The sequence below is a fragment of the Leptodactylus fuscus genome, chromosome 4 (assembly GCF_031893055.1).
Source record: "Leptodactylus fuscus isolate aLepFus1 chromosome 4, aLepFus1.hap2, whole genome shotgun sequence".
Classification (NCBI taxonomy): Eukaryota; Metazoa; Chordata; class Amphibia; order Anura; family Leptodactylidae; genus Leptodactylus; species Leptodactylus fuscus.
Window position 1 is genome coordinate 206,002,013 of NC_134268.1, and position 13,751 is coordinate 206,015,763.

General features: G+C 45.5%; 2 protein-coding genes across 4 annotated transcripts in view; both read left to right on the plus strand.

Moving 5' to 3' along the window:
- LOC142200973 (LIM zinc-binding domain-containing Nebulette) overlaps positions 1 to 13,751 on the plus strand; it is a 183,808-nt gene that overhangs the window by 146,441 nt on the left and 23,616 nt on the right. The window lies entirely within an intron of this gene.
- LOC142201101 (uncharacterized) overlaps positions 1 to 13,751 on the plus strand; it is an 81,651-nt gene that overhangs the window by 65,489 nt on the left and 2,411 nt on the right. Inside the window, exons 12-22 of the mRNA XM_075271929.1 lie at positions 4,511 to 4,615; positions 6,337 to 6,441; positions 6,731 to 6,838; positions 7,667 to 7,777; positions 8,542 to 8,652; positions 8,729 to 8,839; positions 11,130 to 11,240; positions 11,704 to 11,814; positions 12,375 to 12,479; positions 12,807 to 12,899; positions 13,505 to 13,597. Of these exons, the coding sequence (XP_075128030.1) occupies positions 4,511 to 4,615; positions 6,337 to 6,441; positions 6,731 to 6,838; positions 7,667 to 7,777; positions 8,542 to 8,652; positions 8,729 to 8,839; positions 11,130 to 11,240; positions 11,704 to 11,814; positions 12,375 to 12,479; positions 12,807 to 12,899; positions 13,505 to 13,597 (1,164 nt within the window). The remainder of the gene's footprint in view (positions 1 to 4,510; positions 4,616 to 6,336; positions 6,442 to 6,730; positions 6,839 to 7,666; positions 7,778 to 8,541; positions 8,653 to 8,728; positions 8,840 to 11,129; positions 11,241 to 11,703; positions 11,815 to 12,374; positions 12,480 to 12,806; positions 12,900 to 13,504; positions 13,598 to 13,751) is intronic.

The window sequence follows — 13,751 nt, forward strand, 5'->3', positions numbered from 1 at the left end:
CTTGCATTAGTGGGTTTGTCCCACTGTTTTGTGTTTTCCGTACCTGGATTAGCTGGGTTCGGCTTCTGTTGTAGTACATATTGTTTCGTCCTAGTCTGTCTTACTTGATTTTGCTTTTGCTCCTCCCCCTCCTATTTGTCTTTGCCCTCCCACTCCTGCTCCTCGTCTTTCTCGGTCCCTCCCCCTCTTTCCCTTCCCTGACCTTCCCTCTCCCCTCCCTTTCTTCTTGTTTTTCCTCACCCTCCTCTCCCCCCTCGTCCCCCCGGGGTGGGTCCCAGGCCCCGGAACATGGATTCCCTGACCTTCTCCTCCATTAATGCTAACGGGCTTAATACACCCGAAAAACGGTCCTCTCTCTTGCGTTTGCTGTGGAGCAAGAGGTCCACGGTGGCGTTTATACAGGAAACGCACTTCCGGGAAGGTTCTGTCCCCTCTCTCTCTTCTCCTCGTTTTCCGGACGTCTATCATGGTTGCTTCTCTGAGTCCAAGTCCAGGGGAGTCAGCATTCTGATCGGTCGCTCCGCGGCCTGGAAATTCCGGGCTGCTATGTCGGACGACTCTGGTAGGTTCTTGTTTGTTAAGGGGGAATTGGCTGGCACCTTGTTTACCTTTGCTAATCTTTACCTTCCTAATACTGGCCAGGTAGGCGCCCTTGACCACATCCTTGATAAGCTGTCGGATTTTTCTGAAGGCACTCTAGTGGTGGGAGGGGACTTCAATTTTGCTTTAGATCCATCTGTTGACATTTCTCGGGGCGTATCGTACCTTCCTGTCAAGGCTCTATGTCGGGTCCGTAGGCTTCTTCACTCCCATCAGTTGATTGACACGTGGCGCGCGGTTCACCCTGACGCTCGGGACTACTCCTTCTATTCTCATCTCCGTGATGTCTACTCCAGGTTAGACTACTTCTTTGTCCGTCACTCTGATGTTCCTTTGCTTCGTGGTTCCACGATAGACCCTATCACTTTCTCGGATCACGCCATGATCCATGTTGTGCTGGCATCCCCCGCTAAAAGACCGCGGTCCTGGCAGTGGCGCCTCAATGAGTCGCTCCTTCAGGATGCTCCGACCTCACTTGCTGTCTCTTCCGCCCTGGATTTTTACTTCAGGGAGAATGACACGGCTGATGTGTCTCCGGCCACGATTTGGGCGGCTCACAAATGTGTTATCCGGGGGGTGCTGGTTCAGCATGGCTCACGTTTGAAAAAAGAGAGGTCTCGTGAACTGGCCACTTTGATTGCTGACGTGGTTTCCCTGGAGCAGACGCACAAGCGTTCTCACGCGGCGGATGTGCGTGCTGCTCTCTTGTTAGCCCGTAAGAAACTGCGCGAGCGTCTCGACATCAGAACCAGATGCCTTCTGGCTAGGGGCCGCCGCCACTTCTACGAGTTTGGTAACAAGTGCAGCAGGACTCTTGCTAGATCCCTTAGGGAACAGCGCTCGTGTAACTTTGTCCCCTTTGTCTCTAACTCCGCGGGTACTCGTCTTACGGACCCGACTCGCATTGCAGAGGAGTTTGCTGGTTTTTATCGCCAGCTGTACAATCTACCCCACGCCCCCCCGCCCCCTTCGGGTTTCTCGCTTCTCCCTGCGATTGTACAGTATCTCTCCGACTCGGGCCTGCCCCGCCTTTCTGATGATTCTTTGTCCTCCCTGGAAGACCCTATTTCGGTAGAGGAAGTGGCCGAGGCCCTGGCTTCCATGCAACCTAGTAAGGCCCCCGGCCCGGACGGCCTCCCGGCCTCGTATTACAAAAAGTTCTCACCCCTGCTTTTAGGCCCCCTGACGCGTGCCCTTAACTCTATTTCTGAAGGTTCCCTCCTTCCTCCAGATATGACTAGGGCTCACATTGCTGTGATACATAAGGAGGGCAAGGATCCCGCTCTGTGCTCCAGTTATAGGCCCATTTCTCTGCTTAATGTTGACCTGAAGATCTTCTCCAAGGTCCTGGCCTTGCGCCTCGCCCCTCTTCTCCTTGACCTAGTGGACTCCGATCAGGTTGGTTTCATCCCTACTCGGGAAGCTAGAGACAACACGGTGAAGGTTGTTAACGCTATACACTTTGCTCACTCCCGTGACCTCCCGCTCTGCCTCCTCTCCACTGATGCAGAGAAGGCATTTGACCGGGTTGGTTGGCCCTTTCTCTTTGCGGTCTTGGACCATATTGGTCTTGGCCCCGTCATGAAGTCCTGGATTGCCTCCCTGTACACTGGCCCCTCGGCGTCCACTAGGGTCAATGGAATCCTCTCCTCCCCCTTTCCTATTGGTAACGGCACGCGTCAGGGTTGTCCCCTCTCTCCCTTGATTTTTGTCCTCACGTTAGAGCCCCTCCTTAGGAAGATTAGAGACAATCCCGCTTTACTGGGCCTCATAATGGGGAAGCGCCACCTTAAGATAGCTGCCTATGCGGATGATCTCTTGTTTTTCCTCTGTGACCCGGCCACCTCACTCCCTGCTCTGATGTCCGAACTGGATGAATTCCATTGCCTTGCCAACTTTAAAATTAATTTTCAGAAATCTGAAGCGCTGGACGTTTCCTTGCCCCCCCGGGCTTAGAGCTTCTTTGGCTCATACCTTCCCCTTCCGTTGGTCCAATTCGGTGATTAAGTATCTGGGTGTCTGGATTCCTGCTGATCTGCGGGAGCTGTTTGCAAAGAACTACTTGCCCCTCCTCAGAACTGTACGACAGGATCTTAAGAGATGTTCCAGGGGCACCTATACGTGGTTTGGCCGTTGTGCCATCTACAAGATGAATGTGATGCCTAGATTCCTCTATCTGCTGCAGACTCTTCCGATTCACGTTCCTCCTAGCTTTTTCCGATTGCTCTACTCTGATTTAACCAGCTTCATCTGGCAAGGTAAACGGGCTAGGTTGGCTCGTTCCATTCTGTCCCTCCCGAAGTCGCTGGGGGGCATGGGCCTGCCTGATCCCCGCCGCTATTACGAGGCCGCTCTCTTGCAAAGAGTCATAGACTGGTGCCGCCATTCCCCCTTCAAACAGTGGATCTCTATGGAGGGCTCCTTTTCGAGTCTTCCGCTTCACTCGCTCCCCTGGTTGGACTCTATTGCCCCCTCCTCTGTCTTTTCTCATCCCACTATTGGCCCTACCCTTAAAATCTGCAGGTCCCTTTTTCGGAAGGATTGCCTCTCCCCCTCCCCGTCTCCTTTCCTCCCTGTCCTGGGCAACCCGGCCTTCCCGGCCGGCCTCTCGCGGGGCCCATTTCGGTCCTGGTTGGACGCAGGCTTGCACAGGGTTTTGCATTTTCGTTCGGAAGGGTCTTGGCGGCCTCTCGAGAGTCTTCGCGCCGCTCAGGACCTTCCACCCCTTGGTCCTTGGAGGAGACTGCAGCTCTCCCACTTCCTTTCCTCGCTGTCGGATCCGGTCGCCTTTGACAGACCTCTCACGGTTTTTGAGAAGGCCTGTTCTGGTTCTGGTCTCTTACGCCATTCTCTTTCGGAGCTCTATTCGCTCTTAGTCTCCCCTCCTTCGGGTCATAGACCTCCCTTCCTGGCCAAGTGGGAGGCAGATCTCTGTCTCTCCTTTTCGGACGCGGACTGTGTCAGGATTTTGGAGCTCGCCCACAAAAGCTCGGTGGCATGTAAGTTTCAGGAGGCGGGCTACAAAATCCTCACCAGGTGGTACCATGTCCCGGCCTTGCTGTACAAGTTTTTTCCCTCCACCTCCCCACTTTGTTGGCGCTGTGGCTCGGAGGAGGGGACTCTCCTTCATGTCTTTTGGAGTTGTCCAGCTTTAAGGGGTTTTTGGGACGGTGTTCACCGTCTGACTTCTCAAATCTTTCAGTCTTCCCTTCCCAACACCCCAGCTTGCTTTCTTTTACATCTCTCCAACATTCCTCGACGGGCCTACCGCCGGTCGGCGATTCACCACCTGATCAACGCGGCCAGAGCGTGTATTCCGGCCCTCTGGAAGTCTCCTAACCCCCCGTCTCTGCGACACTGGATCCGTAAGGTAGAGGACATTCAATCTATGGAGGACCTCACGGCGTCTCTTCGAGACAAACATGAGTCCTTTCTGAGGGCTTGGACCCCGTGGATCTTGTTTCAGGGATCCCAACTTTATAGAGACACCTTGGGACGGGATTGAGACCTGGTCCTGGGCTTGGGCCCCCCCCCTCTTCCTCCTGCTCCCCTCCTCTCCCTTTTGTCCCTTTCCCTTCCTTTTTTCTTTCACGCCCCCCCTCTCCTTCTGTTTGCTCCGCCTCCCCCTTCCCTTGGTCTGGTTTGTTCGCCCATTGATTGTTGTGGCGGACCGTCTCCGCATTTCTTGTCTTGTTCGGTTCCTGGGTCCCAGGGGCCCTTTGTTGTTATGACAATCGTTTGCCTGTTTTTTACAGTTTGCTCGGTTTCTACTGTATCTGTGTTTATAAATAAAGAATTTATAAAAAAAAAAATAATGAACATAATATATCATGTACAACCTACACCACACTTTCTATATTCTGCTTTTCTCTATTTGATGCTTAATCTTGTACAACATCTTGTTTTTCAGGTGAAGTATAGGAAGGACAAGAATATCATACATGACACATCTGTAGACCTTCCAAACTTACTCCACCTGGAACATGCTCTAAAGGCCACCAAACTGCAAAGTAATGTAAGCACATGGGGGAGGGGGAAAATCTAGTAAAAATGTAATAATAATCAATAAATTATTTGCACCCCAAGGTTGTGCCAATAAAACTACAACTCATCCTGCAAAAAAACAAGCCCTCATACTGTTACATTGATCAAAAAGTAAATAACAAAGTGAGTCTCCGTAGCCACCGCCAATTCTGCTGATGAAAACCCAACGGACCCCATTATAGTCTATGGGGTCCATAGGTTCCACAGATAAGTGCTGTTATAGCAGGTGGCTCGCTGTCGTTTTGGCTCCCCCAGCAGACCCAAATGACGATGAGCCCTGTGCAAGGGTGAATCTAGCCTTAATAATAATTTTTATATATTAAGCATCACCTAAATGGTAATGACCACAGTGTACATTTATTATATTACTTACAGTATACCATGTTACAAAACCCCCCAATACCAATAGTGCAAATACAAAAAGACCCCAAAACAATGACAACATTATAGTCTGCCATTCTCTCTTAGCTGGTGGGTGGTGACTAGTTGTCATACAGTACACACAGTAAGAAGAAGAGAATCCGCTCCATAACTGTCTCTGTCAGACTAATAGCCCCAGGACCGTGCAGGACATATATAGAGAAGTACTGAAATGTACTTTGGCTGTGAGAGAAAGTTCCTATTCAGCTCTAGCATGACACTAAACCCATGTTTCTGCTGTTAGCCCTCACTCTCAATGCTCACTCATCTCCATAGACTTCTATATACATATTTAATCTGAGTCATGTGACCTGCAGTGCCTCTTGAAATGGATATAGCAGTATTTTTAGAGTGAAAGAAGAAGGGGGCAGGGAAACAATCTGATTGGAGAAAGAAGCATTTTTCTTTAATAAGCTATATTATAATTTCCTGTTTGTTGAAAAGTTAGTGATCCTTTAAAGGGGTATTCCCATAACTCTTGTTCACCAACCTGCAGGCTCTGTGCTCTGTTCACTTCCTGGTTTTCTCGGCACATTGGTGGGCAGGGTTTCACTTGCTCTATCTGCTATGTTTGTAGTCAGTAATGAGGGATTGGTTGTAAATGCATTACCATAGTATGAAGCTGATGTAGAAGCTGATGTAGCAGAGCTGGATTTGAGTCAGCTTGCATTACATACAGAGGTAACGGACTCCTTATCTCAGCCCTTATCAGCCAAATTCAGTTAAACCAGAATCAGAAATGCCGGTGCTCTCACCTCCCCCTCCCCTATCTGAGGAGCTCCATTACTTGTCAGACATACACAGCTCAGAGCTGCTGCCGAGCACTCAGCCCCTCCCTCCCGCCCTGAGAGCAGGGAGCTACTCACTGGGGGACTGAGCAGATAAGCCCCGTGGCTATAGAAACTGAGTGTAAACAATGAAGTGAATAAATTTCAATAGCGGCCAAACAATGCAGTTTTGATAAAGCAATGTATTTAGTATAAGTCTTAAATCCACATAAACTAGCAGTATAGATAGGATCCTTGAGATGGGACAACCCCTTTAAGTAATAATTCTGCAAAAACTAGATCGGTACTATAATGCTAACAGCAGGGGGAGCAAATAGACGTCTGCAATCTGCTAAAATATTTGCAAATAAAAAATAGCGCCCCCATTTCTGGCACAATAATAACAGTTTAATAGAGGATTGCTACTAGAGCCATTTCCTAATGGATCAATTTGCATTCTTCTATATGTGCCCCTATACATGTATATATGTGCCTTGTCTTTCAGAAAGGTTATAGGAAACAGTTTGAGGAAAGTAAAGGGAATTACCATTTTGCGCTGGATACAGCAGAACAGATTCATCACAAGGAGAACGCTGTACTGCAAAGTCAGGTAACAATTGCAGAAATTATAATGCTCTTATATTTTCACAGTATTGCGGCATTTTTTTCTTACTTGTCCTTTTTTGTGCCACTGGGAAGCTTAAAGGAATTGTCCAGCTTAGAAAGCTAATATTCATGTAAAGTATTACAAAGAGTATCTCTCTCCCTGGAGCACCTGTCCTATCCTGGACCTAATGATTTGAATGGACTCTGTGTAATACTTCATTTCTCCAGTGGTGGCGCTGCAGGGAAAACTAAGCTTTTGTAAGTATATATTTATTTTTTCCTCCATTTTTCAGGTTAAATACAAAGAGGCATATGAAAAATCAAAAGGACGATCCATGCTTGAATTTGTGGACACCCCATCGTACAACGTTTCAAAGGAGGCTCAAAAAATGCAGAGTGAGGTTGGTAAATGGTAAATGTGAACTATCTCAGATTTCTAGCTGACATCCCCAGGGTTAGAAAACCATGGCTGCTCTCTTACAAAAATAGCACCACACCTGTCCTCAGGTTGTGTCTGGTATTACATCTATTCTCCATTGAAGTAAATGGAACTCAGTTGCAATACCAAACGTGCCCTGAGAACAGATGTGGCGCTGTTTATTGAAAAAAAAAAAAAAGCCATCTTTTTCTAATTCTGGACATTGCCTTAAATAAACTAGATGGGTGACATCCCTCAGGGCGAGTTCACATCTGCGCCCGGTCTCCGGTTTAGCCAATCCAGTCGGTTTCCGTCTTCTGCCCTGAGAAACTGGACAGGGGACGGAAACCTGGTGGTCGGTTTCAAACCCATTCACTTCAATGGGTTTGCAAAGTGACTGCCCGTGCGCGTTTTCTGCCTCTCCGTTGCGAAACCATTTTTTTATAAACACATAAACACTTCTCTAATACTCCAGTCTATCATCTTAAAGGAGTTGTACAGGTTTAGAAAAACATGGCTGCATTCTCCAGTAACAGTGCCACGACTGTTCATGTCTGGTATTGCAGCTCAACGTCAGTAAAGTGAACTAAGTCTCAGCTGCAATACCAGACACAACCTGTAAACAAGTGTGGCACTGTTTTTAGAAGAAAGTAACCATGATTTTCTAATCCTGTGCAACCCTTTTGATCATTCTCATACTGAACTCTTTGCCTTTCATTATTTTAATTAATGAATTCATTAGTTAATCTCTTTCCTTGCTTTTTATCATAGTAATGGGTTTTATTGAAAATTAACCTTTCCTAATTCTCAGAAATTATACCGAAAAGATTTCGAGGAGGCGATCAAAGGCAAAGCGTCGGCGGACCTAGAGCTCACGCCGGCATTCCTCCATGCCAAACATGCGATGAACCTGGTCAGCGAGGTGTGATTTTTATACGTTTTATTCGCCTATAGAGGATTTTACAAACTTTGCAGCCTTGTGGGTCTTGGTGGACTTTAAATTTAAACAAAATATCCAGGATTTTAAAAACATGATTGTTTTCGAACCAAACAGCACCACACCTGTCCACAGGTTGTGTGTGGTATTGCAGGTCAGCTCTAGTCACATTAATGGAACTGGGTTTCTATACCAGACACAAGCCACAGCCAGGTGTATCATGTGATTTTGTACTTAAGGAAGACCCCTTTAAGTGTACTTGTCACATTGCAAATACATTGCAGTGCGGGTATCATGTTATAGAGCAGGACGAGCTGAGCAGATTGATATATAGTTTTATAGGAAACAATTCAGTATAACCTGTCATTTATTGATCTAAATGTCTGGTTATGCTGGGGTTAGGAGTCCAGTAGGTGGTCCTACAACAACCCCTGGATAGGACCGCCCACTGGACTCCTAAACACACAATAACCAGAGATTTAGATCAATAAATGACAAGTAATAGTGAATTATTTCCACAAAAACTATATATCAATCTGTTCAGCCTACCCTGCTCTATAACATGTTGTCCATTGGATTGAATTCTGAGCGTTCCCTTTAAGATGTTTCAGCCGAAGAATACTCAGAATCCCCGAATATTACAATATGGTCTCATTCCACAATGTTGAAGAATCGTTCACATCGAGCCACAAGCCTTGTAATATATCACATATGTAGCAATATCTCCTTATCTTTGCTTCCATTGTTAGAAGGAATACAGGAAAGACTTGGAAGAAGGAATCAAAGGAAAGGGCTTGTCAGTCCTGGAAGACACACCGGATATTATAAGGGTGAAGAATGCCTCGCTAATATTAAATGAGGTGCGTGTCCTAGGAATACGGGAATATGTGGAAGTGATGGATTGTAGTTCTGAGCGTTTTATTTCATATTGTTCAGAAAGAGTATCGGAAGGATCTGGAAAATGATATAAAAGGAAAAGGCATGGAGTTCAGCGCCGACATCCCCGATATGATCCGAGCCAAGCGGGCGACTGAAATAGTCAGTGAGGTAATAAAATTCAGACTCTTGCACATTACAGTAGAAGTCTATGCACATTACAGTAGAAGTCTATGGAGGCGCCAGTGTATCTCTATACATGTTATATATAAAGAAGCATCAAGGTGGTTTTTAAACCATTGTATGGGCATAATATTGGGAACTTCTTCTGTGCTGATCCACATTTGACATAGTGCATGTTGGCGTTCCTTCCACATCACGGGACAACCACCAATCACTGCTCACTGCTTCTATGACCTAATCTGGAATATCCCTTTAACTACACTTCCCAACGCCTTCGTAAACCATCATAATATCATTATCAGATATATATCACCATCACCTGGACCCTGAGGTCCGATGCCATCCGTTACGTTACATGTTGCTCCACTCGGGAATGGAGTAGATTACTGAGTCTTATAAGAGGTTAGATAGATCACAATTGTTACAATTACTTCCCAGTCATAATACTCACATAAAGGCCGCGTATAATTACTGTAATTAGCTTAATGAGCACAGATTAAGTCTTTCAGATGAAGCAATGACTTGGATGTATCCTAGAAAATAGCAAGTTCTTCCAGCTTGATAGCATGTGCAGAATATATGGGGTGAGAATGGAACACATTAGTATAAAGAAACAATACTGTCCTCCAATACAAAGAAGCGGATGAAAGGTGGTAACATGGAGATGTGGAGACAATAGCTTGTAAATTTACTCTTAAATTCAATTTTTTTGGGTGGAACTGTCATTTCTTGAGAAGATCTAGCTGGCTTATGCTGTTCACACCAGTGCTCGGGGTCCACTTGGGGACCCCAAAAACGAAAACCCAATTTGCTTAAAAAGTGGTTATCCGCAGACCCCATAGACTATAATGAGATCCACCAGGTTTCCGCCAGAAGAAGTGTAGAGAAGGAATTTTCAATCGGAATGGCGGATGGAATACCCGAATGGAAAACAAATGTTGATGTGAACCCAGCCTAAGGAAGTCTTGCAGGCAGTGCTCCCTGGGATTGGGTATGCAACTTATCTCTCCTCAAGAAACAATACAGTGATCTCTAAAGTATTAAGGTGGATAATAAAATTATGAAACCCCTTTCAAGAGAGTTGATCACTCAAACCCAAAATATCAACCCAGCCCTCCTTATATAGATAGGTTAGGGTTACCTGAATCAAGCCCTGTTTTCCCCCTTGTGGAATGCGATCTCAGTTTTTGTCAATATGAAAATGAATTTTTTGGAGCAACAACGGTGTTGTCATTGCCCCAAAGAACTCATTGCATATAGGCAAAAACAGTGATGTCTCGGCAAAGGAGCTGACAATTCACAAGGGGACAACACTATGATTCAAGTTACTCTAACATATCTATTGGTGCTTATTGGTTGATTTGTCAAGTTCTGGTGATAGACTCCCTTTAAAGGGGAGTCATACTTTTATTGTATAAATTATATGTTACAGACATCTCTTATGATAATTTGCATACCGTTTTCCAGGCACCACTGCCTGATAAGCTGGGATCTGGAGACAGACTCCCTTTAAGGAAAGAGTCTGCGGAAAAAGGGTTAACATTCCATGTCAGACATGTATGGAACTTCCAAAGAATATGACCAAAATTCCCCCCAGATGCAGATCCCACCTTTGGGACCCAGATCTGTCTTGGGAATAAATAGCCATTGCTACTGGACTTGTCGGAAGTCCAATAGAAGTGAATGGATACAGCTATGTTACAATATATACATTATGGGACCTTCATGTACCATACATGTCCCAAATGGGGTACTCCTTTATTCCTATAGAACATTATGACATGTATCCTGCATGACTGCCATTGCTTGTTGACTTGTCGCCACTTAGGTTTATGTCACTGCTAGTTCAAAGCCTTCCTAATGTAGCAATGGCAAATTTATTTTTCATTCCCCTCCCCCTGGATTAGCACAGTAGGGGATTGTAGGGTTATAGGTTGGACCTGATGGACTGATATCTTCATCCAACCTCATCTTCTATGTAACTATGTACTCTACATTTTGGTAAAGTGGCACTCTAGGCCACTATGAAGATGCAACTTTAACCCTGAGAAGATGTTCCCCTTCCAAGACCTAAACAAGGGTCTCTTACTTGGTCCCTACAGAGCTGGATCAGGAACCTGTTGTAAGAGGACCTGTAGAAGTGGACTGTATATGGTATATAGGGGTTAGATAGGCACTAAAATTCTCCCTTTCGTGGTATAATTTGGCCTAAATCATAAAAAACCTTATTCTCTTGAATGTTAAGTATTGTCTCATTTTTTTCATTTGTTCCATTCAGAAAGAATACAAGAAAGATTTGGAAACAGAAATCAAGGGAAAGGGGATGCAAGTTGGGGCCGATATTCCCGAGTTACAGCATTTTAAGAGGGTCTCTGAATTGGTGAGCCAGGTTGGTACCATTTGGTTGATGAAGATAATGATTTCAAGGGACAACTTCAGTAGATAAATCCAGGCCGGAGGTTCTTCAAGCCCTCCTAAATCTTTGATGAAACCAGATTGATCAACTCTATGTCTCCTTCTCCTGTATACAGTATATAGCTACTTATAGTAGGTGCTATACACCTACTATAAGTCAGACCCTACAGGAGAGGGCTACCTACTATTTCTACAGGGAGTCTAAGGTGGTCTATGACACGCCTCCTGATGATCTGCTGCAACCTGAACCAATGATGAGACAGGGGGCGTGTCTCAGACTACCAAAGACTAGGCAATGTGACTCTCTAAACAGCCAATGACAGGCTGAGCACGGGAGACTTTCAGATTTGTTTCTGGATACGCACACAATCTATGACCATATGAGTCAGATTACGGGAGTTTTACATCTTGAACATGTTTATTTTCTTCCTTTACAGAAAGGATATAAGAAAGATCTAGAGACTGAGATTAAAGGGAAGGGAATGCAGGTCGGCCCAGACATACCGGAGCTGCAGAGAGCTAAAAGGGCTTCCGAGATTGCAAGTCAGGTATCTACAGCTTATACGGTCAGCCAGCGGAGGATCGAGTCTCCGATACATGTGCACAACATTTTATTCGACTTTATGAGATTAATTTTTTATCATTCAGGTCTGGTTTGGTTTCTGATATTTTGATAATGGGACCATGGGAACATGATGAACCCCTGCTTCATAAAACCCAAGGAGGAATCCAGCCCCATGTTCCCTGGTCTAAAATGTAAACTTGCAACATGCACCGAATATGCCTAATAGTAACATGATTTTTAGGTCACATCATTTTTGGGGGGCAAAAACGCAGCTGGAAAAATGATCTATACATTGAAACATTATTAGGCTAAGGTCCCACATTGCTGAAACGCAGCTTTTTATGTTGCAGATTTTGCAAAGCCAAGAATGGCTACCAAAGGAATGGGGAACATATAGGAAGATCATATACTTCTCCCTTCTACTCAATCCACTCCTGGCTTTGACCCAAAAAAATCCCAGCAAAATCTGCAACAAAAAAAAGCTGCTTTTCCGCAAGGTGGTGCCTCAGTCTTAGGTTTTCTAATTGTATTGTATGGTTACAGAAAAGATACAAAGATGAAGCTGAAAGAATGCGCGCTACATATTCTATAGTGGCGGATACGCCTGAGATAGAGAGGGTGAAGAATGTTCAGAAGTCTATAAGTTCTGTGAGTATATCGATGGATGAATGGTGAGGTCTGGTTCACATCTGCGTTCGGTATTCCGTTCGGGGGTCCCCAAGTGAATCCCGAACGCATTGACAAATCGTGAGCTTATGAAAGCACACGGATCCCATAGACTATAATGCGCGGTGTCCGCACGGAACATGCGGAGAGAACAGTACTTCATGAACTACTTTCCTCTGCGTGATTCGTGCGGACACCGCGCGGAAACGTACCGACCCCATTACACATTACTCTTTGCTATGTTTGTAATTCTGGCAGCTCTTCACGTCCAAATGTGTCATCAATTTTTTTTGTTTCTTTCACCCTTAGGTATTGTATAAGAAGGGAGTAGGTGCCGGCATATCCATCAGTGAGACACCAGAGATGGAAAGAGTCAAGATCACGCAGCAAAATATCAGCGCAGTAAGAATCTCATTAATATGATTCTTATAGATTTCCACCTACTGAGGTTGGACTTCATGGACTTGTATGTTTATCTATCCATATCTGCCATGTTATTATGTCATGGCCCTGACACATGGACTGTATTTTTTGGCTCGACCTCTTGTTGTTGCGAGAACAGGATTGAAATTTTTGGTTCAGTGGTGTCTGACCATTGGACATATCACAAGTCCAGGGGCTCCATGTCCTACATGTGAATGGAGTTTGGGTCATGTACACTATACCTCCCAACCAGATTCTGAGTCCTGTCCTGTTGTCCTAGCCAGGTATGGGAGGTAGGTTGCAGGGGACACAGATGAGTTGAATACAATGGAGAAGCAGGGAGCTGTCTGCTTCCTGCTTCACCTTTCTGCCCCATCTCTGAGCGATGTGTTGACGTCATTTACATCATGTCTTTTGCTCCTTGACGGCTCCAGAAGCTGGGAGAGCAGGGACCGGGTGAGGTGAGTATTACTTTATTTGGCTTGATCAATTATATTATGTTGGACTATATACTTTGGGTGGACATTATAATGTGGGACCATATGGTCCCATTCTTTACCTGAATGAATTTCTAATCTTTGCAGGTGAAGTATAAAGAAGGGATTGGAGCTGCCACAGCCATTCCTGACCTGCCGGAAATCAAGAGGGTCAAGGAGATCCAGAAAAACATCAGCAACGTAAAGGAATCAAATGAGCAACATTTACTGTTTGTATTCTATTGGCCCCTCATAGCCCGATCTAATCCCTAAATCTCTATCAGGTCCACTACAAGGAGCCATTGAGCAGAGCTACCCCTGTCAGCATCACTCCGGAGATGGAACTGGCTAAGAA